Source organism: Prenolepis imparis, unplaced genomic scaffold, assembly GCF_030444845.1.
Source record: "Prenolepis imparis isolate NDT839.2.m4 unplaced genomic scaffold, iyPreImpa1.0 SCAF_11, whole genome shotgun sequence".
NCBI classification, from domain to species: Eukaryota; Metazoa; Arthropoda; class Insecta; order Hymenoptera; family Formicidae; genus Prenolepis; species Prenolepis imparis.
In genome coordinates, this window is record NW_028141169.1 from 10,821,727 (window position 1) to 10,842,931 (window position 21,205).

General features: G+C 32.4%; 5 protein-coding genes across 13 annotated transcripts; 2 read left to right on the forward strand and 3 right to left on the reverse strand.

Annotated features, from left to right (window-relative positions):
* Positions 1-561: 561 nt before the first annotated feature.
* LOC145943085 (ubiquitin-conjugating enzyme E2 N) lies at positions 562-4,801 on the reverse strand. 7 transcript variants are annotated; one of them, XM_083050408.1, is made up of 3 exons: positions 4,645-4,801; positions 2,738-3,003; positions 562-2,405 (listed from the first exon to the last, which is right to left on the reverse strand). In XM_083050408.1, the coding sequence occupies exons 2-3, from the start codon at positions 2,980-2,982 to the stop codon at positions 2,195-2,197; spliced, it is 456 nt and encodes a 151-aa protein (XP_082906534.1). In that variant the 5' UTR covers positions 2,983-3,003; positions 4,645-4,801; the 3' UTR covers positions 562-2,194. The 7 variants fall into 7 exon arrangements, with proteins under 7 accessions (XP_082906534.1, XP_082906536.1, XP_082906535.1 ...); XM_083050410.1 differs by having other exon boundaries at positions 4,605-4,789; XM_083050409.1 differs by lacking the exon at positions 4,645-4,801 and adding an exon at positions 4,228-4,598.
* A 1,021-nt stretch (positions 4,802-5,822) lies between these two features.
* Positions 5,823-11,878, forward strand: Elp1 (elongator complex protein 1). The gene is made up of 13 exons (XM_083050406.1): positions 5,823-6,369; positions 6,523-7,040; positions 7,173-7,601; positions 7,679-8,179; positions 8,328-8,548; positions 8,652-9,076; positions 9,169-10,267; positions 10,399-10,592; positions 10,769-11,033; positions 11,118-11,254; positions 11,358-11,512; positions 11,582-11,645; positions 11,725-11,878. The coding sequence occupies exons 2-13, from the start codon at positions 6,564-6,566 to the stop codon at positions 11,784-11,786; spliced, it is 4,029 nt and encodes a 1,342-aa protein (XP_082906532.1). The 5' UTR covers positions 5,823-6,369; positions 6,523-6,563; the 3' UTR covers positions 11,787-11,878.
* Positions 11,879-13,226: 1,348 nt separating this feature from the next.
* Positions 13,227-15,744, reverse strand: LOC145943084 (G2/mitotic-specific cyclin-B-like). Its single transcript, XM_083050407.1, has 5 exons — positions 15,582-15,744; positions 14,361-14,951; positions 14,010-14,249; positions 13,768-13,886; positions 13,227-13,692 (listed from the first exon to the last, which is right to left on the reverse strand). The coding sequence occupies exons 1-5, from the start codon at positions 15,609-15,611 to the stop codon at positions 13,431-13,433; spliced, it is 1,242 nt and encodes a 413-aa protein (XP_082906533.1). The 5' UTR covers positions 15,612-15,744; the 3' UTR covers positions 13,227-13,430.
* Positions 15,745-16,347: 603 nt separating this feature from the next.
* Positions 16,348-18,121, forward strand: LOC145942753 (vacuolar protein sorting-associated protein 26C). 3 transcript variants are annotated; one of them, XM_083049760.1, is made up of 6 exons: positions 16,348-16,652; positions 16,734-16,877; positions 17,060-17,452; positions 17,532-17,628; positions 17,699-17,824; positions 17,903-18,121. In XM_083049760.1, the coding sequence occupies exons 1-6, from the start codon at positions 16,596-16,598 to the stop codon at positions 17,983-17,985; spliced, it is 900 nt and encodes a 299-aa protein (XP_082905886.1). In that variant the 5' UTR covers positions 16,348-16,595; the 3' UTR covers positions 17,986-18,121. The 3 variants fall into 3 exon arrangements, with proteins under 3 accessions (XP_082905886.1, XP_082905884.1, XP_082905885.1); XM_083049758.1 differs by having other exon boundaries at positions 17,699-18,121; XM_083049759.1 differs by having other exon boundaries at positions 17,705-17,987.
* A 261-nt stretch (positions 18,122-18,382) lies between these two features.
* On the reverse strand, positions 18,383-20,615 carry LOC145942752 (protein mono-ADP-ribosyltransferase PARP16-like). The gene is made up of 7 exons (XM_083049757.1): positions 20,414-20,615; positions 19,667-20,009; positions 19,423-19,578; positions 19,120-19,329; positions 18,832-18,997; positions 18,625-18,757; positions 18,383-18,542 (listed from the first exon to the last, which is right to left on the reverse strand). Exons 2-7 carry the CDS (start codon positions 19,994-19,996, stop codon positions 18,383-18,385), a joined length of 1,155 nt encoding a protein of 384 aa, XP_082905883.1. The 5' UTR covers positions 19,997-20,009; positions 20,414-20,615.
* Between the last annotated feature and the right edge of the window lie 590 nt (positions 20,616-21,205).

Consider the following 21,205-nt stretch of genomic DNA (forward strand, 5'->3'; position numbering starts at 1 on the left):
TTATAAAATGTTCTAACGAGCTTTTTTTATCGTTTTATAATACTGAGTTAATGTTAATATTCTTATCAAAAGTGTATCAATATTTTTACCGATACACTTTTTTTACAACAAAAATATGAAATGTGTATTATATCACTTAAACCTACAGATATTTTTATGAAAGAAATCAATTTTAATAATTTTTGTTAATACTTTATTATTAGCTTATTCGGTTACTAACTCGGCAATGATATAGAGGCTTATCTAAAATAAAATTTTATTTTTAATCAATGGCAACGTATGTTAAAATATTTCCCTAGAGCAATGACGTAAATAAACGATCAAAGAAAGGGTACTAATGTGTTCGCGAGATAGAGACATAGATAATTAACGATGAACGTAATGAAATGTACATTAACAATTAAACGTACATTACATTAAAATTTCTCTCTCTTGAATCTTAAATATTATTTCATGCCATAATTATGCCATATTGGCTTTGGAAAAAATCCTGCGTGTACCACGAACTAGTACACGTGTAATACAATAATGCATACAATAATTACTCTATATATCCCAAACTCTTAATAATAATCTCTTTATTATTGCAGATTATCTACAATTGTTTTAATCTATCCCCGTGTCCTTAAATTACAAAATCTCCCTATTATAATAATAATTTAAAAAAAGGGCGAGACTCTCCGGTAGTTTTCCTTTTTCATAAAATATTTATATACTAACTGGTTATATATTTTTATATTTTTCGCAATATAATGCGTATATTAGATATAAATGATATTTTTATCATATTTTATTGAACCAATGCATTTATTATGACAAGAGTATATTAAATATAGATTTCTATCAATATATGTACTATTCCTTTGCCACATATTGTTTTGTTACAAAGATGTTGTAGATGTTTCTACTATTTTGCTAAAATTATATGCAATATATATCAATTTAGATATTTTTTGCATATATTCTCGTTACAATTGCTAATTTTATTCATAAAATTGAAAATATTTATGCATGTCTTTTCCTATGTATTTTACACTGTCATTCATGTAAGCATCCCTCGTAAAACAATTATATGAAAAATCTTATTTTTCATGTGCAGAAATTTTTATCGTATTATGTGTATTAATATCTTAATAAATAGAATTTATTTATTTATAAGACACACAATAGACTACTTTTCTTTATTTATATTTACACATTAAGCGATTATAATTGGCATTTAGTATTAACACAATAATGGAAGATTTCTATTCACTTATATCAAACTCAGTCAAACTTCTTTGAATAAAAACCAAAAATATTGGGAATATATTTTTCCTTATTATATAATGAAAATCTAAAAGATTTCACGATATTTTATATCCGAACAAAATAATTAAATGTTCAAATTTATAGATTGAAAAAACGTTCGTGAAATTTCTTTAATATATTATCTATAAGACATGTGATAAATAATAGCTACATTACTCATATAATATTATAATAATCAATTTTATGCCTCTTTCTCTCTCTCTCTCTCTCTCTCTCTCTCTCTATATATATATATATATATATATATATATATATATATTCTAAATATGCAATACTTAATCCATAATGTATTAGAGAGAGAGGGAGAAACATATATATATATATATATAAATATATATATAACCAGTTATATACATAAAAATTTGTTTCAAAGAAAATCCATATGTTAAATAATATCTTTCAATTCCATTTTTGAATAATATACATTAGGAATAAGAAAAAAAAGGATAAATTGCAAATTGCACAAAATGTTTCGTAGCAATATGAGATTTGTATATAGCATATTTTTGCTTAATACAACTTTAAACTTATATGTATATTGTAACATATCTCATCGCATCTTTTCACAAAGAGAGGCTTTTGCCTCCTCCCCCCTCCTCTCTTACAGAAAGAGAGATTCGCAACATTTCAATGTAGGAAGATATTTACGAAGATATTTCTCAATGAGCGATTGAATAAATTCAACAGTGTTTCGCGTTTTCCCCCACAATATAGAAAATATCCATTCTGTTTTTTACTCTTACAAAACTTTTATTATTTTTATAGCAAAATTGTGGACACAGGTGCCGGATACGCAATTGGTGCGGGTACGGTGATCAAAAGTCTGGGAAAGGTAGGAATAACGTCGCTTTGCTTTGTCGTGGGCGATCTGACAAGGCTGAGATCAGTTGTCCATAGCGTATCTTCGAGTCCATTCTTTGGCATTACGTATCGCCTCGCTTTCGTTGACCTTCCAAAGTTCAGCTACATCATTTGCCAAAGGATCATCGGGATTCGGTGCACTTAGAAGCGCTTGTATAGACAGCAAAACTGTTCTGATTTGAAGTGCCGGACTCCACTTGTCTTTGAGAATATCCAGGCAAATCCTACCCAATCTGCAAATAGAATGAAATAATTGTATTTTTTTTTAAACAACATATCTCGAGACAAAAAAATATTTGTTTTTGCCACTTTTGTCTCAACCCCAATGCAAGTTTTACACAATAAATATAGAAAAGCAATTTTAATTACTTGTGTAGCCAATCATTTAAAAAAATGAATTTATAAGAGAGATCTTATACATTCCTGTAATTCAGGTGACGCATAGCAAATAAATTATGACCAGAAGTTACTCAATGAAGAACTCAAAACTTGTGCATCTATGATATATATATATATATATATATAATTAAAATAAATGTATTATATATTATAGTTTTCTCTTTACCTGTCTATATTTGGATGATATATTTTTGTAATGAATCTAACTTTAGGTGCGGACATTGGATAATCTTCAGGTAGGAACAATTCGAGTTTAAACAGTCCGCCTTCGAATGGCGAATCCTCAGGTCCCGTTACTATTACATGAAAATACCTAGCGTTTGTATCATCTGGTACAGCACTGATACCAGGAACTGGTTCTTGCATTAATCTTTGAGTTTCTTTAATAATCCTCCGTGGTAACACTGCCATTGTTTATTTATGCAGAAAGATCTGTGAAGAAAAAAAATATGCAAATTATAGTACAGTAAAAATTAACTTTGCACAGACACAAGGTATACAAAATACACAAAATATTTTGATAAAAAAAAATGTTTTTAATTAAAATCTCCTGAGAAGGAAAGTTTATCTTGAAATCAACTTGTGCTTTGTCATCCTTTTCACTCTTGAAGCTTTATGAAAATTCTTTGATTTTTCTACACATCTCTTTTAAGATTTTCAGAAAGTTATTAACAATGAAATAGTGCATTTTTTATATTATTTTTTAAAATAACTTTTCCATTATCAATGTTTCAACATTTCATAACTCAAAGCATTCGTCTGATATAATTTGCAATACAAATGTCGATTCATAGACAAAGATAACAATGAATTTACACTTTATCATATCTTTTAGGAACTTAATAAAACATTTGTGTCATCCGCTCCAAAAGGAATAGGCATATCAACAGATGCAATCTCTCTTTTTTCTCATTACAAAACCATTCTCATGCTAATAAACTACAAACGAGAATAGACATGTTAACGTAAAAAAAAATCGTCTCGAGCAACATCGTCAGCATCTCTCGCATACCACACCGAGAATTTTTTTTTCTCTCTCTCTTTCTCTCCGTCTCTCCCACCCTTCCATTCTACACAAAACACAATGCCGCGCCGTGCGGTCGTTTCGCACCGCGATTTGCAAACCGTATATCCGGATATCTTGGCACATATCGGAGAGAGAGACGGAGAGATAATCAATAATCTTTTTTTTTTTCAAACACTCGTTCGGGACGGACGAATGGGCGATCGGCTGCGAATTGACAGCGTCGATGACAGCTTGCCGCATCGAGAGGACTGCACGTACACACATACACTTGTACAGAACACGCACCTTATACATGTTCGTTATAGCAAAGATATGCGTGTACATGCGTGCGGGTCCAAATATCGGGACGAACGCGTGCAAACGCATATGGGTCTATTCTCCGACGTGGGGGTAGGAGAGAGAGGGTGATCCGGAGGTTTCTGAAGATCCTTTCGCGGAAGGAAAGAATCCTTCGACTGGCAAATTAATTTTCTCGAAAACACAGAGAGACCGCGATATCTCCGCATAAACAAGGGAACCATCCGGGGACGGGAGAGGAAGGGGGAGGGACTCTCCGGGTCCTCGTTATCGGCGACGCAAGACGCACCATTGACACCGTACGAGCCGACACGTATACCTCGTATACGTACGATATATATGTATAATTTTTCTCGCTCTTTCTGTAAATCCGCAGTTTTTTCTCGCACGAGTCGCTCGTCTGACAGTTCTCCTCGCGGCGTCTCGTTCTTCTAGAAGCCTCGGGGGGCCGTCCTTCGTCCCCGTCGTCGTCGGCGGCGCCGTCTCTCGAAGGGGAAAACCGGCCGAGGGGTGGACTCGATCGGGGGGAGCGGATTAATTTAATTTCCACCCGCGGCGTGAACGATGTATCGCGGTGGTTGGCCCCTTCACAGCCGCTTCTTCATCTTTTATCGCGCTGCCGATGGCGCTGCTGATCGCCCGTCCGTCCGTCCGTCTGTCAGTCGATTGACTGACTGTCTCTCTCTCTCTCTCTGTCTCTTTCTCTCACGTTTTTTAAGTCTATCTCGATCACTCGAAATTGCACTTACCACTCGCGCGCGAATTAAGAGTTCGACGCACAGAACGAAACGGTGATCCACCACCGATCGCTGTCTGTTATCTTTTTTATTCGTCGATCGTCCGGAGATCGTCGTCGCCGACACCGCCGAAGGTCATGAAGTCACAAGAGACTAGTCGCGACGTCGACGAGGTGACGCGGAAATATTTCCGAAGCGACTCGAGCGCCGCCTAGCGGAATAAATGTCAATGACGTCACTGTCGGATTTGCATTGTGGATTTTTTGATTGGTCCATAAACGTATGCATAAGAAATTCAACCAATCGAATTTCTTATGCATATGCGTTAAGGTGCCTTTTCATGCTGACGCTCGACGCTCATTTTTAGCGTCAAAAGACGTCACGTGACCAAAAATAAAGATACCAATTCGTCAATTTTGGTCACGTGACGTCTTTTGACGCTAAAAATGAGCGTCGAGCCACAGTATACTTACATACAGTAGGGACAGTCCTTTGTTCTCAAATCAGCCGCGCAGATTTGCTTGCGCATCGTAAGCGACCATTTTTATAAGTCATGCCAATCTCGTTCAACATAAAGAACCCAATAACTCCATTACTGTGATTACATTTATAGTAAAATATAATCTGTAAAACTACAATACTATCATTTTGATTTCGCGTTTTATGCAATATTTAATTTTTATTCAGAAAAAATGACTATAAAATAATATATCGAAAATATTTCGCGCAAAATTGTTTTAGTAGTAATGGGTACAACAAAAATATTGATACGGTGCTGCAACCTAAAGACATGGCGGACTGCTGAAAGGTCAGCTGAAAAAGATCAAAGGTTCCGACGCTGTGTGTCCCTACTATATATAAATATACTGTGACGCAACCATAGAATATATAATATATAATATTGGAGCGCGTGTCGATGTGCGCGGTGCGTTCGACTTTTAATCTTCAAGTGGCGCCGCGTCACGCGTCGGAATTCGGAATTCGGCGCGCGGAGTGGGGGGGTGCGAGTGGGGGGGTTCGGGGGTTGCGCGCGCGTCCCCCCACTCTCACCCCCCACCACAGCCCCCCACTCCGCGCGGCGCACCGGCGCGCGCGTCCCCCCACTCTCACCCCCACCACAGCCCCCCACTCCGCGCGCCGAATTCCGACCGCGTGACGCGGCGCCACTTGAAGGTTAAAAGTCGAACGCACCGCGCACATCGACATCGACACGCGCTCTCTCTCTCTCTCTCTCGTCCCGTGTTGCGCGTTGCGCATAGAACCAAGTATTATTCAAGTGAAGATATCTCTCTCTTCATTCTGTGCCTGATGTTCATTTTAGCGTGATAATTTTTTATTGGTGCTCCGATCCGCGATATGTAATGTCTGAAAATCTATTGGTTCAGTGGAATTAGTGATTAGCCAATCAGGACAAAAGCACAGTATACTTACATACAGTAGGGACAGTCCTTTGTTCTCAAATCAGCCGCGCAGATTTACTTGCGCATCGTAAATTTCTTAAAGCTTAGGGCATAAATCACCTATTGTGAACCCAGCTTTAGGCTGAACTTCCTGCACTAGTGTAGATGCAAGTACAATGAAAATGAAATGGACATATATTTAGAAGTTGGAGAGAAAGAGAGAGAAAACGAAAAGTGCACAAGAAATTTCAGTTACGATAAATTACGACTAACCTCTTTTGTTTTGGCTGTCCGGATCAAATTCGCGTGTTTGCGCGGCAAGTGATCGAGTATTAAGGTTAGTTTCAATCTTTGTATACAAAATATAATAAAATTATATTCAGAATTATATTGGAGATGTATTTCGTATCTCACAAAATGTCTCTCGTATTTCACTATGATTTTTGCATGTTGAAACTAATCGTTAATAAAATGCATCTTCTATTTTTAGATTGAAGATAAATAAGTACACGTGCGACGATACCGAAAATCATGAAGAACTTAGCGATTCATCGAGTACGACGTTGGAGTGTCAAACGTTTAAAAGATATCACTGTGGGAAATAATCATCGACCTTTGCATCCTATACATTGTACGATTAATCCAAATTATAACGATTTATACATTTTATTTGACAATCAACAGTGCCATACAATATCGACTCTGGATAATAGTGATAGTGATTTTAATGATCATAATGATGTTACCAATATTTATGGAGATGAAAACTGCAAGGTTGTTGGATTTGAGTATTGTGTCACAAAACAGGAGATGTATTGTGCATATGAATCTGGTGTTATTGCCAAATTGGATACATCAGATAGTTGCAGTTTCGAACAAGAGATGATATTTATTACTACCAGCCTAGAGTGTATAAAACTTAGTCCAGATGATGAGATCATTATAGCTGTAACATGTGAAGGAATTGTGTATGTCATTATGGTGTCTGATTTTCAAGTAATATCAGAGGTAATGTATTATGTATCTTTGCAAGATAAACTCATTAAATTTTACTTATTGTACAAATATACATTATAATGCATATAATTAATATAATTTTATAATTATAAAATTATAACATCTATATATGTGATATTGTAGGCGAATTTATATTCGAAAGACTTTGGAGAAAAACAATTTGTTACTGTTGGTTGGGGCAAAAAAGAGACCCAATTTCATGGTTCGGCAGGGAAAGCAGCAGCCAAAGCTAAACCTGAACAACTAAATGCAAACGAATTGGATGATGATCGTCCTCGAATCACTTGGCGTGGAGACGGTGCTCTATTCGCCATCAGTTTCTTGCATAGCTTAATGAAAATTCGACAATTTAAAGTATTTGATCGAAAGGGTACTTTATATTATACCAGTGAACCAACTAATGGATTGGAAGAATGTTTGGCTTGGCAACCATCAGGAAATCTAATTGCCACAACCCAAAGATTGGCCAATAAACATGTGGTTGCACTGTTTGAAAAAAATGGTCTTAAGTATGCGGATTTTCCACTTCCCTTTGCACCAAAAGAAGTAAAGGTATTAAATATCGAAATATGCAATTTCTCCAGATTGCCTCGTATAATTGCAAATTTGTCTAAACAGGTATTTTGCAGGTGAAAGATCTACTTTGGTCACCAAATTCAGACGTCTTGGCTATCATTTGCGAACAATTAGAAACGTTGAATACAATACTGCAGTTGTATACAGAGAATAATTGTCACTGGTATCTCAAACAAACCATCATTTTTTCTATGGACAATCCACTGATATATGCAACATGGAGGACTGAAAGCTATGATAAAAAGAAGCTAATTCTTGTAACATTAAAAGAAATTATGTTTTGCTCTTTTAATTGCTGCGTGAATCACAGTCGAGGCAAAACTGTAGATGACAATACTGTGATTGCCGTTATTGATGGAAACAAAACGCTAGTTACTAGTTTCAAAGATGGAATCGTTCCACCGCCAATGGCGCATCAAACTTTACAGATGCAAGAACCAGTAAACGCTATTGCCTTTGCACCAAGTATCAATGATAAGACGTCTTTGATAAACAGTAATATGTTCTGTACTATATCGTGTAGTAACAAGTTGACGTTTTTCAAACGAATAATGGTAATCACTGAAATATAAGTTAATTTACTCATTAAAGCCTTGTGTTCACGATGCTAGAAATCGGTCCAAGTTCTCGGACCGATTTCTAGCATCGTGGACACAAGGCTTAAGAATTTGCTCATCACAATATATAATTTACCTTTTGTAGGATTCTTCTATACCAGAATATGAAGTTTTACAGTCATACAATATTGATTTTTCGACTTTGAACATGACAGAAATTGATAAATGTGTATATACCATGCATCATTTCTTATGGCTTGCAGAAGATATTATATTATTCTCTATGACTATGAATGAACATAATCTCTTGTGCGTTTTGTCTCTATATGAAATATATTCTAAAAAGAACGATATTTTGGCAATACAGTAAGTAATTTTTTTCTTCTGAATTTTATTATATATTTTTAAAAATACGTAAAACTGCGCGCACGTCATAAAAAGATATATAAATTAAAATTTTTTTCCATAGGAAATTTTTTGTGGTAGATAATTCAATAGAATATATAATTCCTTCACCTGATATAAATACGGCTTATATAGTAATAAATCGTGAAGTATTCAAATATACCAAAGACGCACAAGAACTTGAGTCAAAAAATATATTCTTAAGAGAACTACACTATTACGTGGAAGTTAAAAAAGTGGAAGTTATAAAAATTGACTCAAAAGATGTTATTATTGCTCTGTCTTGGACAAATTGTTTCTCGATTGATGGAAAGGAAATCGCCAAGAACATTACGAGTTTCTATGTGCATTCCGATTTCTTGCTTCTCACAACACAACAACACACATTGATTTGTGTTCCGTTAAACGAAAGCGGTATAAAGCAGCTAAGTAAACATGATTTAACTGTCAAGCCTTGGGAAAGTGGCATTAACGAGATATCACTTGCAGGTGAATCTTCTTTTTAACCCATTTCATTTCATATATATATATACACATATAATACACTATTATATTTCTTCTCTAACTTTTTATCGTTACAGATATCTACATCAGACGAGTGGAGAAAGATTCTCATATAATAGCAGCGATACCTCACGACTCGAAGACAATTTTGCAGATGCCTAGAGGAAACTTAGAATGTATAGAACCAAGGGCATTATCGTTGCATATATTAAAATCTTATCTCGATAACTGTAATTATCGGGCAGCGTTTAACATAATGAAGAAACAACGTATAAACTTGAATTTAATGTACGATCACGATTCGAAACTGTTCATGGATAACGCAGAAAAGTTTGTGGAAGAAATCGCGAATCCAGGTTACTTAAGTCTGTTTTTGTCAGAATTGCAAAACGAAGACGTCACTAGCAAGATGTATGCGAATTGTTATCCCAGTCGTTCTGCACGATGGGTCGCGACATCAAAAAGTAACGAAACCAAAGTTAACAAGGTTTGTAAATTATTGAGAGATATTATGGAGCGACGACATGACGCGGCTAATCTGATACAACCGATATTGGTAAGCTTGGTGAAAAATCACGAGAAGCAAGGATTAGAAAAAGCACTTGGTAAAGTAAAACAAGTCAAGATACTGGAGGATTCACAAAGGTCAACACGATCTCGTTCTTCCACATCTGCCGAGGATGCGCTGAAGTATCTGCTACATTTTGTGAACATAGATATTTTATACGACATCGCATTAGGCATGTATGATTTCGAACTGACAATGCTTGTGGCCTCTAAGTCGTCGAAGGATCCCAAAGAATATGTTCCATTCTTAAACAGCTTGAAAAAACTAAGTGAAAATCACATGAAGTATTCGATTGATATGCATCTTAAACGCTATGAATCAGCGCTCGAACATATATCCAAAGATTCGACCAAGTTTGAAGAATGTTTTAATTTAATACAAAATCAGAAATTATACTCAAAGGCATTGAAATTGTTTAAGATAAATAGTACGGAGCATAAAAAGATTGCTCGAGCTTATGGAGAATTTTTATTAAGTAAAATGAAATATCGAGAAGCCGGTATGATGTTTTATAGAAGTGGCGATCTCGACAGAGCTTTAAAAGCATTTAGCACATCAGGCGATAGTTGGCAAGACGCAATCACGGTATCGAGAGAAATGAAATTAAGGTAAAGATATAATTTTTTATTTCTATGTACACAAACATTATTCTGTCCTTATCAGAATTGATACATTTATAATGCGTGCTATTTTATACTATATATTTTATACTATGTAATAATTAAAGCGATTTTTTCAGTTCTAGTGATTCACGCGAACTTTATGGACTGCTGATGAAATGCTTAAAAGTAGAACGAAATTATGAGGATGCAGCTACAATACTAAAAGATTACTTAAACGACGTTGAAGAAGCTGTTGCAATATTGTGCGAGGGAAAAATTTGGAAACGTGCCATAAGAATAGCACATGATGTTCAACGTCTCGATCTGTGTGGTTAGTAATTAATAAGAACAAGTAGATTAATATTTAATACACATAAGTTGTATTGTATAATTTACGTAAAGCCAAACTTTAAAAATAAATTTATAACTTGTGTAAAAAATAATTTTAAAAAATTGAATTTAAATACATTATGATACATATATTTCAACTATTTGTTACTTTTACAGAGACACATATTAAACCTGGAGTAATGGAACATGCAGAACATGCAATGTTGCAATTGGATAACTTTAAAGAAGATTTTCTTAGGCATAAGTCGCGTCTTGCAGTGATAAGAACAGAATTAAGCATGAGACAAATGCGACCGTTTGACGAATCGATCTGTAATGACGAACCGATATTCGGCAAAGAAATTACAGATTCCCTTAGCGAAACAAGCAGTATCGCAGGTTCTGTTTCAAGTAAAAAATCGCGAACGTCTACAGCTTCCAGGTGCATATCTCTCTCTATTATATGTTATATTTTTATAATCTAAATCTGAAGTAAGACATGTGCAAATATGTACCTTTTTTTTAGGAGAAGCTATCGATCAAATAAAAATCGGAGAAAGCAAGAGAGGAAACTTTTAAGTTTAAAGGAAGGTAGTACATTTGAAGATTTAGGCCTAATACACGCTCTTTATCAAATTATTACTACTGCGTATAAAAATAGAGGTTTGTTCACAGTATATGTATAATAAATTAATAATTGCATTGTGGTTGAACAAACGCCCAATAATGTATATTTTGATTAATGATGTACATTTTTCATTTACAGATGAATGGTTTCGACTTGTTCAAACATTGATGCGCTTCGAATTTGATGAATGCGCGGAAAAGCTCCACATTGAAATAAATAACTTTTTCCAATTGGTGGAGAGTAGTAAATCCGAAATTTGGAACAAATCAGCCCCTACAAGTTTAGCCGAGCTGGTGAGTAATTATTAAAAATATTCCTCATTTTTCGAGAATCATGCTTTATATTTCTTAATTTATTAACAGGAAAGAATGACAATTTATACACCGGCACAAATTCAAGAAATTACTGCACCTATTAAATTAGTGGGTAAGTACTCGTGCAATATAGTATTAGAACGATATCTATTGCATTCCTTGTGTTTTTTTTTTTAATCTTTATTTTTCAGAACGATACATAACACATCCGCCTGAAACTGATGTAACATCTTGCGTTTTAGATATTTTCTGAAAAATTTTTAAAACAAATTTAAGCTTTTTTTTTCCTTAATTTTTTTAATAAATATTTTTTCAGCAGATAAAAGAACTTAAATGTTAAATGAATATTCAGTTTGTTTAGTTTCATTCAGTTTTTAAATGTGATTTACAGCTCAACGTATTTTGTAAGAAATTCACATTTCTAACGTCATAATTTAATATGACATCGATGAGAGACTAGGAGTTTTTAGACTGATTAAATTGATAAATTTTAATTAATTTATTAATTGGCGATTGCCTCTGACATTTTTAATCGTATAAATTTGTTTCTAATTTAATTTTTCTTTTCATCAGACAAATAAAATATTAATAATTTTATTCAATATCTGCAAACTATCAGTTAATCTGATAAATTAATCGCCGATTGAATGAATTGAAGAGTTTAGTCAGTGAGTTATACAAAATGTTATGTTATAAATATATAGGTATAAAGAAGATTTTATTTTATTTTACTGCATAATAAGAGTAACTGGTGATTCCAATTAATTAATGCAAATAAATTGTATTAATTCAGTTATTTATTTATTTACAAAGATATATGTATAGTTATAGTATCTTATAATTTGTAACTAATAAAGCCTAAATATATATATGTAGTGGCCATTTGGATATTTAATTTTGAAATTTTGTCATGTATATATTAAACAATCATTCTTAATTTGGAATTGTTAAAATTTAGATTACTTAACTAACAATATAAAATTTTATCTTTCTTCAAGCAAATATACTTATACAATAGTTATTTTATATACATATTATAGAGGATATATAGTAATATAACGTATATAATTAAAGTATAAACTTTATATCACCATATTGATAAAAATTTCATAAATAATCTTCAAAAATTCTAATTTCTGATTTTTGCACATAACTTTTATGCAATTTATATTTCAAAGTAGCAAGTAAACTTAAATGGTTTCCATATTAATTAAAAGAATATATTTGAGAAAATATGAATATAAAAGCATAAAAAAATGAAGTACATATGTCTTGGAATACTTATATATTTCTATATGGTGACATTAAAAGTTTTGTGTATGTGCGCACGCGTGTATGTGTAGGACGTATATCAAAATTAAAATATTTTTATAATCAGCTATGAATAAAAAAATTAAAAGCTTTATTTAATATTTCATTATAAAAGATGCATTTTAATTTCTGCTATATACCTAGTTTAACTATGGCAGTCCAAAATAAAGTCCATCAGTAATACCTGACTAAATTTTCATGCTTATCTTAACAAATTTTTGTATATAATCTCTAAATACGTCCTGTTTTTCGCTACTTTGTGACTTAACGAGAATAGACTCAATAAGAAATTTGTACACCAAGTATCTAATTCATATAACATTCATCACTTTGTGATAAAACTCATTTTATCTTTGCTTTTGAAGGACGCGGTCTCTCTTTCTCTCTCTCTCTCTCTCTCTCTCTCTCTCTCTCTCTCTCTCTCTCTCTCTCTCTCTCTCTCTCTCTCTCTCTCTTTCTCTTTTCTTTCTCATGAACTATAACATCCATGATTAGCATGCTCGATACATTAAAATATAACATACAAATATCTTATTGAAAATATATCTCAACATAATAATGTCACAAATATAAAAATTATGTTCTATTATAATTCTGTTTCATTACTTCTTGCTGCAATGGCAATCATAATTGGCGACTTGAGCTCTGGTCGAATACTAATTTTCATATGTTTCACATGGACATATTTCTTTCTCACAGCTTGATACTTGCTTGTTTCTGCATTCATTATCATGGCAGCTATATCACGCACTGCAAGTAATACATTGTCCTTAGAGTAGGTGCTGTAATATGCTAGAGTGTCTGTCCAGATATCTTTGCCTTCGTCTTCCTCATCATTACCAATAATTCTACAAGAGAATAATTATTGTTTATTAATCATTGATATTTCGAAATATGCAATAAGAAGAGATGTTATTTCTTACAAAAATGCTAGATATAATGCTGCTGCAGCAATGAGACTAGGTGGATAATGACACATTTCATAGTGAACCAAACTTTGTTCAAGGAAATACTTGGCCATTGTATGATGTATAGGGAGTGCCTTAAAATAAAATGATATAATTTATATTCTTAAAAATTATGCTATATCTACAATAATATATAATTTGTAATAATGCAAATGAAGTGGAAGCTTAAATGTTTCAACAAATGCACTTGTATGTACCTTCCCAGCTTTGCTGTATCTTCGAAGAAAATGCAGCGGTAATGGCCGGCCGAATGAATAATCTAGAATTTTCACTATGCGCATTTCCATTTCCAATATGTCTAACTTTGTATATGCCTGGTCTGTGATGTATACAAAGTCACTTATATCCGGCGAATACATTTCTTCATATTTGCTAGCGATAAACATAGCTGCCACACCTACCAGCTGCAGTTTCTTTCTGTCTATGGTTTTGTAAGACTGCAACAATAAAGTACATACAGATATATATAATATAAAAGTCTGAAAAACATTTAAACTTTTACACTAAAAAAATTAATGTATTATGTTGTCGCACTGCATTAATTTTACCTGTAAGAAACGATCAATAATTGAAACCGTGAGATACAATGTCTCTTGCATTAATCGAAATTGTTGATGTACTTCGATTAACCAATCTACCAGTACACTCCTCATCTTGGGTGTAACTTCCTGGCCCGTTAGAAATCCTTTTGTAATAAGGGTCCTTTTTTCTAATGTCCTTAAATACTCGTGTATATCATTGGTGTAGATAGAAACTAAAACAGGATTTCCCTTATCTTGTTCGTCAATATCTTCAGACTTCAATAAGTCTGTCGAAAACGATGGTATCCCTCTTTTCTTGTGACTAACAGGAATTGTTGGTATGATTGCATTGGACACATTATCTAGTTTGGCCGTGACAGAAATAACTGGCTGTACAACTTGCACTGGCTTCTCAGACACATTTGGTTTCACAGCTTGTCGCTTAGATATTACCACTTTCTTATCCTTCTGCAGTAAGCTAGTCCTATCTATGGGCTGTGCACCTCTCAATGTATTAACTTTATTACTTATTTCTCCTAGTGCCGCCCTTTTTATATTCATTGGTAAAATAGTTGAAGATTTTACATTTTTAACATTCTCCTGATTTGCATGGTTCATCTGCAACACAAAATAGAAGAAAAATCTTGGATGAAATTTATGCATTTAAAATATAATATTCTGAGAATTTTTATAATGTAAAAAATGTATATATTCTTATGTAATATGCATATATATATATTTTTCCATTTAATGCAATATTTTTATATAAATCAATATTTTACACATGGCAAAAAATTTTTGCAGAGAGAAGGGTAAAACTCATGAGGAAGAAAATCATTATTTAAGTTCACATTTATAAATAACTATCGTTTATATATTTTTTATAAAAATAAGTTTTCTATGAAACGATAAGTTTTCTATGAAACGATAAAATATATTATTCGGTGCTCAATTTCTTTGTTCGTGAACGTTCTGTGTAATTAATTTCGCGGGCAATTAAAGGTCCGCGGAAGAGGGAGGCAAATATCCCAGAAATAATTTGTGGAAAATCACATAATTAAGCTTTACGTTTATAGTAATGCTTCACGTTCCAGGAAAATGAAAGGATCGTTGTTGGGGCGAATATATCAATCACGTGGCAAGTATCTTTAAAAGAACGCAAGGGACATTTAAAGGGTTTTTATCGATGACCTCCATTAATAGAGGGGAAATATTTTCCTCGATTGTTTATATAAATTATCTACTCACCGTAACTGCGGTCCGATTTCTTGTCGCCATTGTCAATCACTTTCGTGCAGGGAAAACTGCTATTTTCGCGAAGCCAAAATAATATGTATTCTCTGCTTCCTCCGAAAAGTAACACAGGTCACACAAACTCGGACCATAAAGTAACGTCTTCCCTCGATTTGAATTTGTTCGCTCCGTGGCGCCTCCGGGGGTCAGAGGGGCGAGTTAAGGAATCTCGTAAGTGCAGCTGCGCGCGCAGCAAAATCACGATCCAGTCGATCCCGATTGGTCGATCGTGTGCTGAGTCATAGACTATGGAAACTATATAGATCGAAAGCATAACATGTACTTCTACGTACAAAAAATCTATGGTCTTTCTGATCTGCTTGCAAAAAATGCTTGTAAATTGTAAAGACAGATTTTTATAATATAAAGAATGAAAATATTCTCGCACGCAATATTAGAAAATAAACAGAATGTGAATACAAAGAAAAACAATTAAGACAGCGCAATACATATAGATCACATTATATGATGAGATATTAAAAATGTGTCATTTACACGCAATTTTGTTTTATAATTATTATTTATTTCATTTTTATACACAGAATTAATATATGTTAAAATATAGTAAATACTAAAATATAGTAATTATTTCCACACGATTTAATATATAGTATATATATATATATATATATATATATATATATATACTATATATTAATATATATATATATATATTAATATATATATACTATATATATATATATATATATGTTTTGTTTATGTCTTTCTTCCGGTCGAGATTGTGATCTGTCAAATTTGGTTACAAAACAGCTGATTGTGACAGTTGCTTGAATAGCTTGTTCAATTCTAAATCAGCTGAGTATAACAGAGCTGTCTGAACTTTGTGCATATAATTAATACATTGACAGCTAATTCCACTTGATTGACAGATGATGAGCCGATTCATTTGACAGCTGTCAAGTGATATAGATATTCGAAACTCAAGTGTCATAGAATATTCGAAAAGTCATGTCTATCAATATAGATATCAAATTAAAACGTGCGAGCAAAATATATTACGAGGGGGTTAGTTGTTTATCAGATTATTAAAAGTAATCTTTTTCTTTTTGCTCGATATTCAGATCTAAAGTTGAGGTTATATTATAGGAGGTGGTGGCTGGTCTGATATTATTAAAGAGTAACTCAGACGTAAAGCACGATGGCATATTTCTCACTATGGAAGGCTCGGTAAATTTGCAACTTAGCTCAAAAAATGTCGGTATATTCGAAGCATTTTATAATTCAGTTAAGGTTAGTACATATCTTCTTTATTATGAATAAATCTCCTATTTATTGCTCATTGCACAATTAATGCGTTTTATGAATCTCGAATTAAAGCAATTTTTTGCAGTTTACGCAGTCAATTTATTATATTTTTCTCTTAGATATAAATAGATTCTAATAGATTCTAAAAAACTTAATTATTTTTTTAGCCGATACAATTAGTACAATATACATTAGATGTTGCTCCAGCTGGAAAGATTCCTAGTGGCAAGACAGAAATACCATTTGAATTACCATTAAAGCCAAGAGGAAATAAATCTCTTTATGAAACATATCACGGTGTTTTTGTAAATATACAGTACTTAATACGCTGTGATATAAAAAGAAATTTTCTTGCAAAAGATGTGAGCAAGTCATTGGAGTTTATAGTGGAAGATAAACCCAATAGCAAAGTAGAAAAAGAACACAGCAAAATTGTGTTCTTCAAAATAATGCCAGAGTCTCTGCAAAATACTAGGGATAGACCTAATGTACCAAAGTTTTGTATTTCGGGAAGATTAAACTCTCTGTATTGCAAACTCTCTGAACCTTTGACAGGAGAAGTATATATATATAGATAACTTTTTTATTTTGCATATTTTATTATTTGTAATATTGTATTTTTATTATCTGTACTTGTAGGTAGTGATTGAACACTGTGAAGCTGTTATAAAGTCCATAGAATTACAATTAGTGAGGGTAGAAACCTGTGGATGTGCAGAAGGATACTCTAGAGACGGTAAGAATAAAATTAATCCATGTAAAAATTGATACATTATGGTAAAAATTTATGAGACTGTATTTTGCAGCGACAGAGATACAAAATATACAAATCGGCGAAGGCAATCCTTGCCCAAATCTTGCTATTCCAATTTACATGATATTTCCAAGATTATTTACATGTCCTACTTTGAGCACAAGCAACTTCAAAGTTGGTAAGAATATTTTGTTGCATCTATTTTATTCCGTTAAAAATGTAAACTACATAAATTTGTGCAATATTTTTTTTTCAGAATTTGAGGTAAATCTTATCATTTTATTTGAAGATGATTATTTAGTCACTGAGAACTTTCCTATTATACTCTCACGATACTAAAAAGTTATAGAAATGTTTTACAAGAAATAATGTAATGTATATATGTGTAAATTTTTATACGATATAAAATATTTACTTAGTTATTATTTGTATTAAAAAAGTGTGTATATATATTATAAAAGGTAACATTGTTCATATATGCAGCAATGGATGAGTTCATTATAACTTAAAGCTTTGATATATAAAAGGCTATAATTTCAAAATTAAAAATCGTGAAAACACTTTCTGTACTATATTTTGTCTATTTGATATAAAGATAAAAAATATTCTTTTCTAATCTTTCTTGGTATTAAAGATCTTGGCACATAAAGCCTAATTTTATGAAAATATGATACTCATAACCTTTTTTCTCGCATTTCAAGAATTCAACTTATTGCGATGCTGTATTTTCATCGTTTTATTCGAATCCTGCTTTCTGGATAAATAACCTATAATATTTCTCTACTTGTTTATTCTGTGTTAATCCAACCGAAGCTAGTAACACGACGTAGCCGAGCACAAACGTCAATAATTTGTGTTGTTTGAACCATACCAGTAATCCTGAATTATCAGCAGTACTGAAATAATAAAATATTTATAGCAATGTTTATTTAATCAAACAAAGTTTATAACTATAATGTTCTGTTATATAGTTTATACCTAGTTGTATGGAGATTTTGGCTGTAGACAAGCAGATAGCGTATCCTTACTAAATCACTATTTGTCACTACAAAATACTTGTCTGGTATTCTTCCACCAATTGAATCACCCAATGTATTTCGTGCACTATCCCCTAAATGTAATATTATTGCAGCAATTTGCCTTTTAAACTTTGATATACTCTGTCATTCACAGATATACACTTACTTGAATCTCCTCTCTTTATATCAGAATGATTGATAAGCTCGCAGAGAGCTATGCAACTTATTTCACTTCCAAGAAGACTGCCTCCCCATCCATAACCCACAGGGCTATAGGGTAAACTCACTCCTAATTCGCTCGAAAGATAAATTCCTTTGCCAAATTGTGATCTCTAAAAACAAAAAACATTATCTACAAATGCCTGTCAATTTCATACAATTTTCATAATAAAGAAAAAATATTTGTAAGACGAGAAAAATTACTCTAGTTTGATAATATCAGCATTTACTATACTTTGCACATATTTTGTTGTAAGCCATAATGCACGATGGAATGGAAATTTTCCAAACGGCTGCCATGATAAGCATAAAATGTTGAATGATCTTTAGCACTTGATTTCCATTTCTCTTCTGTTGCAGATTGTTTTGCACTTGCCACTTGAAATATAAGATTTGGAAGTGTAGCTGGTACCTCAAATGGCACTGTCCTCAATATTGAATCATACTAAAATATAGGAATTTATCTAAAATCTTACACTATACACTATAACATGTTCCTTTTGAAATTTTTTTTATAAATAATAACATGCAAACTTACACATTCTTTTTGCACACTCTTGATATGTGGATCTCTTAATCGTAGCAATACCCAATATAATAATTCTATTACTTCGCCATAATTCTCATATACACCAACGTCGTTGAGTTCTTTGCATATCAAGGATAAAGGAGGAACTGATTCTATGGCTTTCCTCTGTAAAGAAGAAAATGACAATCAGACAATGAAATTGTAAATAATATGCATATTATATATAAATATGATATTGAATTTTTTAATGTACCAAAGCTTCAATGTCTTTGCACTCATTCTTAATGTACATAGGTGGAAATGGCTTTAAACAACTGTCATAACGGTAAGTATTGGATGCTGCCACAAAAAGAGACCATTTCAAATCGGCAGCTTTCGGATCTTTTTTTAATAAATGTTTCAATGATAATATTTTCCTTTCCAGATCATCATCAGTTACATTGTGGTCTACTCGAGTTGTATATAATATATCTAAGCCAGTCTTTGTTACATTTTTGTCCTTTGGAATTTCATGTTGTTCATCCTGCTTCACTCTGGCACCTTTAGATGCTTCATTATTTTTGTCAAGATATTCCATCATCATTTACCATTTATACCTGTAAGTATAATAATAAAGTAAAAATATAATAATATATCTATTAAAAAACAGTAATTTATAATAATTTGAAGGAAAATGTCATATAGAAAACATTTTATGCTATTATTAACACATATATTAATATAAAGATATAAAATTAAGTTTAAAGATTAAAACAATTAGATCTATTATTTTCAATTATATAGTAATATAATATTACAGTATCAAATATAAAAAACTAATTATGTTTTTGGAGCAATATAACATAGTTGTATCGTCAATTATGTTAGGAATGTATAATGCAAAAAATTATCGTTTCACTATTAATTTCTGACATTTTCAGATTTTTGTCATGCACAAAAAATTAAAAAAAAAAAAAAACAGTCACAGTTCTAAATAAACATGTAATTAAAAGATATTTACTATACAATGACGAAGTCGTGCAATGATGTATTTTTTATCTCTTCCGTTGAAGAGAAAATTGTCGTCACTAACATATTTCAATAATCAATTATAGCAAGTGTCTAAATTATCATAAAGCATATATTTATGTCATTATGAAAGTAATCTCTCTGATAAAAGGAAAAAGAGAAAGAGAGAGTGAGAGAGAAATGACTCTATTCTATTGAATTCTTAAATATTCTCTAGTCTAGGGATATTTAGTCATTCCTTATATTCCTAGGGATTATAGTCTAGAGATTATTTAGTAACAACATCCATATTTATCATGTATAGGACCGATTAAATATTCTCTAGTCTAGGGATATTTAGTCATTCCTTATATTCCTAGGGATTATAGTCTAGGGATTATTTAGTAACAACGTCCATATTTATCATGTATAGGGCCGATTTCACCTCGACCGATTAAACTATATCTTTGTCTCTTTTCAGCTACGTTCTTAAAAAGAGACAAAGATATAAGCTGAATTCCGTAAAGCGCATATGCACGCATTTTCTATAATATACGTGACGTGTACTATAGATAAATGCGCGCATATGCGCTTTGCGGAATCCAGCCATAGTTTAATCGGCCGATTGAGTTAATCGGAGCTGGTGAAACCGGCCCATAAATAAAGAGATTTATTTATCATATATAGATAAAAAAACATATAGATGAAACACAAGATTTCTACATAATATATTTACAAGATAAAATTTTGACAGCTTGATAATTTAATAATTATATCACAAATCGAACAATTAACATTTTCCGAT

What these genes read in the sequence shown, in the direction of transcription:
- LOC145943085 (XM_083050408.1), bottom strand. Translation starts at nt 2,982, where the DNA reads ATGGCAGTGTTACCACGGAGGATTATTAAAGAAACTCAAAGATTAATG. An exon ending in TATCATCCAAATATAGACAG is followed by an intron (nt 2,406 to 2,737) that starts GTAAAGAGAAAA and finishes TTCTATTTGCAG; the next exon opens with ATTGGGTAGGATTTGCCTGG.
- Elp1 (XM_083050406.1), top strand. Translation starts at nt 6,564, where the DNA reads ATGAAGAACTTAGCGATTCATCGAGTACGACGTTGGAGTGTCAAACGT. An exon ending in TAACGAGATATCACTTGCAG is followed by an intron (nt 9,077 to 9,168) that starts GTGAATCTTCTT and finishes TTATCGTTACAG; the next exon opens with ATATCTACATCAGACGAGTG. An exon ending in TGCACCTATTAAATTAGTGG is followed by an intron (nt 11,646 to 11,724) that starts GTAAGTACTCGT and finishes TTTATTTTTCAG; the next exon opens with AACGATACATAACACATCCG.
- LOC145943084 (XM_083050407.1), bottom strand. Translation starts at nt 15,611, where the DNA reads ATGGCGACAAGAAATCGGACCGCAGTTACG. An exon ending in GATACAGCAAAGCTGGGAAG is followed by an intron (nt 13,887 to 14,009) that starts GTACATACAAGT and finishes TTTTATTTTAAG; the next exon opens with GCACTCCCTATACATCATAC. An exon ending in GCATTATATCTAGCATTTTT is followed by an intron (nt 13,693 to 13,767) that starts GTAAGAAATAAC and finishes ATTCTCTTGTAG; the next exon opens with AATTATTGGTAATGATGAGG.
- LOC145942753 (XM_083049758.1), top strand. Translation starts at nt 16,596, where the DNA reads ATGTCTATCAATATAGATATCAAATTAAAACGTGCGAGCAAAATATAT. An exon ending in CATTTTATAATTCAGTTAAG is followed by an intron (nt 16,878 to 17,059) that starts GTTAGTACATAT and finishes TTATTTTTTTAG; the next exon opens with CCGATACAATTAGTACAATA. An exon ending in CTGAACCTTTGACAGGAGAA is followed by an intron (nt 17,453 to 17,531) that starts GTATATATATAT and finishes CTGTACTTGTAG; the next exon opens with GTAGTGATTGAACACTGTGA.
- LOC145942752 (XM_083049757.1), bottom strand. Translation starts at nt 19,996, where the DNA reads ATGATGATGGAATATCTTGACAAAAATAATGAAGCATCTAAAGGTGCC. An exon ending in AGAGTGTGCAAAAAGAATGT is followed by an intron (nt 19,330 to 19,422) that starts GTAAGTTTGCAT and finishes CCTATATTTTAG; the next exon opens with TATGATTCAATATTGAGGAC. An exon ending in TACAACAAAATATGTGCAAA is followed by an intron (nt 18,998 to 19,119) that starts GTATAGTAAATG and finishes TTTTGTTTTTAG; the next exon opens with AGATCACAATTTGGCAAAGG.